This window comes from Nanorana parkeri, unplaced genomic scaffold, assembly GCF_000935625.1.
Source record: "Nanorana parkeri isolate BGI_ZX_2015 unplaced genomic scaffold, ASM93562v1 scaffold2420, whole genome shotgun sequence".
Taxonomy (NCBI): domain Eukaryota; kingdom Metazoa; phylum Chordata; class Amphibia; order Anura; family Dicroglossidae; genus Nanorana; species Nanorana parkeri.
In genome coordinates, this window is record NW_017308688.1 from 5,861 (window position 1) to 11,769 (window position 5,909).

Consider the following 5,909-nt stretch of genomic DNA (forward strand, 5'->3'; position numbering starts at 1 on the left):
TGTGTTTGCTCTCATTGGGGTGATTTTTGCATCTGGTACTATTTTTACATCTGCCACCCTGAAATGACCCTCACCTTTTTTAAAATGACTTTAAAACAGGGAGTGAGGGGTATATCTCCCTGACGGGGCATAAACATGAGTAAAAACCTGTAGAAGTTTATATCCATGTATTAAAAAAAATTAAATACATTTGGAATTGGTCTTTAACGCATATCCACAGGATACTACCCCCCCTAAGTAGTCACTAAAAAAAGTCTAAATGCCCTTTTCACTTGCGTGAAGCCCCTTTCCCAAATCTTCCCTCTTCCTTTGTTTACTTCCTGCGGGGTCCTTCTTCAGGTGTCCATGTCACTGCCGGCAAGTTTTGCCTGGAGTGGGGCTTAAACCTACATGTGTAAAAATTGTTGCTTGTTGCAGTCATGAACTATTTTGGACAGATCTTATGCTATTCCTGTTCTCTCCTAATAAACCTTTTTTTTTTCTCTTTTTTTCAGGTCTGTGAGCTACGATCTTCCTCTTCCCGAATCTCCAAAATGGAAATAAAAGAAGACCTGAATCCAGTTATGCTTTACGTTGTGCACTTTATTATGTGGCTTTATAGCGTTGTTACATTTGTTCCGTGGTTCTTGCTGTCCGGAGCACGTGAGAGGCAGAGACGCGCTAAACGAATAAAAGCCAAACCTGTGAGTGAGGATCTGAGCAGCCCCTTCCACTCAGTGGACAGCTTCCAGAGCCTTGCTTCCTCACTCTACCCGGGATGCGATACCCTGGACAAGGTCTTTAAGCATGCTACAGACCTTTTCCAAAACAAAGGATGTTTGGGAACCAGAGAGGTGCTGAGTGAAGAAGATGAAATCCAGCCTAATGGGAAGGTGTTTAAAAAGGTGTGTGAACATAGAATGTGGTAGCAGCTACAGAGAATGTCTTCCTGAGCTAACAAAAGACATGGCAAAGGGGCTAACATTAGCTCTGAATGTTAGTGGCACCATATGGAAAGGCTTATAATTTATATTTTTTAGTTGCATCTTGCTAGTCCTACTAAAGCTACTAATACAATTCACAGATTATGTATGTTTTTAAAGGCTTTGGGTGCCATTAGTACAACTTGCATAGAGACATAAAAGAATGATTGTAGCAAAGACCAACTGGTCCATATTTAGAAAAACAAGGCAGAAAACTTCACATTTCTGTGTATTGACCTATGCATATCTAAAGCATGTTTAAATTCACTTACTGTTTACTAGCTCACCTTTGTTGCAAAAAGTAATTAGTCTTTCAGTAATATAATGCTTCTAAAGTTTTCTTCCAGCTAGTATGAGGTGTTGCCCTGGTGTTCTTGAACTCAAATTGAAGCTTCTGGATTATATAACCAGACTCTGATACTGAGGGGAGTTCCTTTTGTTATGTACTGAAAACTGTGCCTCTTTTTGTCCTGCCTCGTTTTAAATTAGAGATTGGTCTATGTTAGATTAATAAGTCAGTAAGCATCTTTTAAAGTGACACTAAACTCAGGAGTTAAATCTTAAAAATATATTGAAGTACCTTAACTATTAACAAAAATGTATCTTCTTTGTGTATCACTCAGCTGTATATCCTGAAATGATCTCTGAATGGGTGTCGATACTGTCCTTCCTTCTGGAGGGTGGCTACTTTTCACAATGGTCCCTGTGTGTTGTAAAGTAGCCACCGCAACAAGCTCGGAGGCCTTTGAATTGGGAGAGATTGGGGCAAAACTTGACCTTATGGGTTGATTCACATCTGCAGCTGCACCATGAGGCACTGCTGCTGGTGTATGTTGCCAGGCATAGACCGGTGCATCGCACTGTTTACCTTTTCTTTTCCGTTTGTAAGGACTTTATTTAAATGTCATGCAGCCCCAATGCATCTGGTGTGAATCAGCCCCTCTGGGAAAAGGCAAGATATGAATCCCGGCTTGTGTACTTTTTTTCATCATGTGTTTGGTTTTAATTGCCCAAGCTCAGAAAAGGTTTACTTCAAGCTGTCCATACACCAGAGAATAGTTGCAAGTGCAGCCACGATCCAAACGTCTTTAGTTGACTTTGGTGTTGGCTTGCTGCACAAACACCCAACAAAGTATTGATTCAGGAAGGTCATTATTTACTTGTATCCAAAAATATTTTGCAAAGTGTTCACATATATTTGGACTTTTAGAACATATTCAAACTGCAAGCTGTAATACTATAAAATGTATAAGGGTCCAAATAAAATCTTGGCACCCTTTTGCAGTGTTCTGGCTGGGGAGAATGTGGTAGTGGTTGCCCCTACCCCCATGGTGCTTGGGGCACATGCCCTGGGTGTCCAGGCTTAAGAGCATTCAATCAAGTTTCTAAATGGGGAAAAGAAGCAGTAAGACTGAGAAGGCGCTGAGTGACTCCGTAGAAGGCGCTGAGTGACTCCGTAGAAGGCGCTGAAAGACTCCTGTCCTTCCCTTTTTCCTACCCAGCTGAGAATACTGCCCCAGGATTAGTTTCCCTATGGGAGGCCAAGCACCAAACCTAAGTATTCAGCAGCCACTCTAGTAGTGGATAGGGATTTAATTTGGGAATCTAGTCTATTGTTAATCTGCTTCATTGAGAGTAATCAAGTAAAAAAAAAATGTTTGTGCAGTGTTGTGAATGACCACTGAAGGGCAGCATTGATCTTTTCCACTGTAAAATGCTTCATTTTTTTTGTGTACTTTCTCTGTTTGTGCTCTTGGCATTTATTTCTTAGTGAAGCACATTTGTGGCCACTTGAAACTTTCCCTGTTCAGTTATTTATCTGGTAAAGTCTTTATCATGCGCTGATGAAGATGCTTTCCATGACTCACCGCACCCTGCCTGGCATACTAATGATACTTGGTTTGCTGCCACGTTTGATTAGAATTTATTATCCACTTTCCCACACTCTTCATCAACTATGCTGCATTTTATTAGAACTCAAAACTGGAGCAAACAGAATATGAAGCAGTTGTCCATGGCAACCAATCAGCTTCTATCTTCAGTGTTTTGTTTTTTCATTTAAGCTTTGCAAATGAAAGATGGAAGCTGATTGGTTGCCATGGACAACATCTGTAGATTCTGTTAGACTTTAGTGTAATGGAAATGTTGTTATTTACAGCAGGGTTGGAGAAATCTTAGGCGCCAGGTAGCCAATACTCCCTAACAAATACAGCTGCTGCCTAATGTTTGACTGGGCTGTATCGAGCAAAGTGTCCGAAAATATAAATGTTTTGTTGTTCCTTAGCAACTAGTTCATAAGTAAAGTTTTAAATTGGGTATAAAATTGAAAGCAAGAATCTGATAAAGGAAGTCTGCTGTGAGATGCATGGGTGCTAGTCACGCATTGTTTCTCTCTTTGGGGAGTGGTCTGATCTACCATCCAAGCTGTCAAGTAGTCACTGTTTTAGGGTTGAATTGGAATGCAGTGGGTTTCTTCTTTCCAAACATAAATAATCCATTTAATACCAAAATACACCAATTATTTAAGTCAAAGTTAATGATATAGGTTATTGATGCATCCAATTTTAATGAACATGATCTGCTCCATCTGTCCTTTCCTATGTTGTACTAAAATACACTGCCTAGCCAAAAAAAAGTCGCACTCTAATATTTCATTGGACAGCATTATACAATGTCACAACATTTATTTCCATCCGAAGTTGCATTCATTTTTCACCAAGATCTTGATGGGAGGGTCAGACCACTGGATCAAACTCACCAGCACATCCCAAAGAGTCTCAATGGGGTTAAGGTCTGGCTCTGCTGCTCAATCCATGTTTGAACATGTCTCATGCTCCCTGAATCACTCTTTCACAATTTAAGTCCAATGAATCTTGGCATTGTCATCTTGGAATAAGCCTGTGCCATCAGGGTAGAAAAAAATCCATTGATGGAAAAATACTGCTTATTCCGTATATTTGGGTAGGGAGCTGACCTAATTTTTTTGGGGGGAAATAACATTGGTGAACGTAGACCTGACCCACTGAAGCAACCCCAGATCATATAACCTGAAATCCAGGCAGTGATTTTTTTTTTTTTTTTGCCACGTGGTGTAGATGACTAGTAAAGTATGGTGGGACTAGCCAGCATAATTATGTGAATGTTTGTCCTCTCTCTGTAATGTGTATATAACAGGAGTATCCTCAAAGGTCCACACTTTGCATTAGCTAAGTGAACACCTAGAGGAGGACCACTTTTCAAATTTTGATGCCTATGACTTCTGACATGTGATGCACTGGGATGTTAAAAAAATATTTTATAAACTACTCTACCCCCCCTTTCTTTACCCACCTCTGTATACTTGTATGTGTAGCCTTTATACTCTGGTGACAATTGGTATTTTCATTGTCTAATTGCCTTGTGTCTTTTGCAACATGTTTGCTATGCAGTAGACCCATACCACTGTTTGACATGTATGCTTACGCGGACCTTCTTGCTTTCTTATCTTTACCAGGTGATCTTAGGAAAGTACAACTGGATGACATATGATGAGGCTTACTTGGCCGCCTCTCATTTCGGAAGTGGGCTTGCTGCACTTGGTCAGAAACCGCGGTCTAACATAGCCATTTTCTGCGAGACGCGAGCGGAGTGGATCATATCAGCCCAGGCGTGCTTCATGTACAATTTCCCACGTGAGTAATAACCTTTGACCTTACAGGAATTGACTACTTGTCTGGGAATGTAATCCACAGAACACACTGCACTGTTTTTATATTAATACTCCAGGGTGCCAAAACCCTTCCCATTGCTGGAATATAAGATCTGCTCCACACTCTGCACTTTTCTCCGCATCTGTTCTGTATTTAGGATATTTCATTTTTTTACTTATTTACTAATCTCTCCTCTTTTTACAAATATAAGTCTACCTCAAATGGGCTTTTGGCATTGAACGCATCATATTTCTGTCCCATGTTACCCAGGATAGAATCATTCTCATGGTACAGCTGGCACATAACCCAGCTGAATCTGCGGGGTGAATGGCTCCTTTCTGAAAATTGCATTTTACTAGTTTTTAAGCGCATTGGTTGAAGCATCCCTGTATAAGTATCTGGATTACTGTGCAGTCTTGTCTTCAAATGGAAATCAACTACTACATGTATATCTGTAAAAAATAAGTCAAGACAACTGGACTTGCTGTATTTTTCTTGAAGGTGTTTCACTGGTCATCCAACCAGCTTTCTCAATTCAGAACTACTACATGCTTAATTTAAAATGAAGGTAACCATCAATTGCATTGTGATTACTCGCATGCAATCTCCTATCTTATGTGCAGGCTTGTGAAGTACTGCTACAATTATTGATCCTTTTGTCAAGGCATTGTGATCAGAGCACAGGCTGTTTTTTTCATAAATTGGAATGGCAGACACTGCTTTATGCACAGTTAGGCATTACAACACTGAGCCAAAAGCAAGGCACAGTGTTTCGATGAGGATTGCCTACTCTAGTTATGTGCCCCATGTTCAGGATAGGTAGGCCATTTTTACCATATTGTATAAATGTAGTTTTCATCTATTAAATAGATGCCATTTTGGGTGGAGTTGGACAGTATTCACTCTCTAGCTAGGACTTTATGGCTTGGAAGCAGCAATATGAATAACTCACTAGGGCTAATGACTGCTTTAATTTGATCTCAGTCTGTCAAAGAAGTTCCGGTGGTAGGAAGGTACAAGCTCATTAAGATCTCAGATACAGTATCTCCAAAAATCATAGAGAATCGAATTTTCATTTTATTCAGACTAGAGAAATAGCTTTACGAGGTGGCACTGGTAAAAGAGGATGTCCACCATTTTACATTTGTTGTAAAAGTAAAAATCCTACCCAACAGCAGAATCTGCAAAATGCTTGCTATCTTCCATTTATTTATTTTTAGTTGGAAAAGCCTTGTGTGTGCCATTATTAGAGTGGGGT

The 5,909-nt window shown here is 40.0% G+C and overlaps 1 protein-coding gene across 2 annotated transcripts in view; it reads left to right on the top strand.

Moving 5' to 3' along the window:
- Positions 1-521: 521 nt before the first annotated feature.
- Positions 522-5,909, top strand: part of ACSL3 (acyl-CoA synthetase long-chain family member 3) — a 43,304-nt gene continuing 37,916 nt past the window's right edge. The window contains exons 1-2 of one of the 2 annotated variants that reach the window (XM_018573543.1): positions 522-884; positions 4,456-4,633. In XM_018573543.1, the coding sequence (XP_018429045.1) occupies positions 534-884; positions 4,456-4,633 (529 nt within the window). In that variant the 5' untranslated portion in view covers positions 522-533. The remainder of the gene's footprint in view (positions 885-4,455; positions 4,634-5,909) is intronic. The other variant, XM_018573542.1, reaches the window with a different exon arrangement.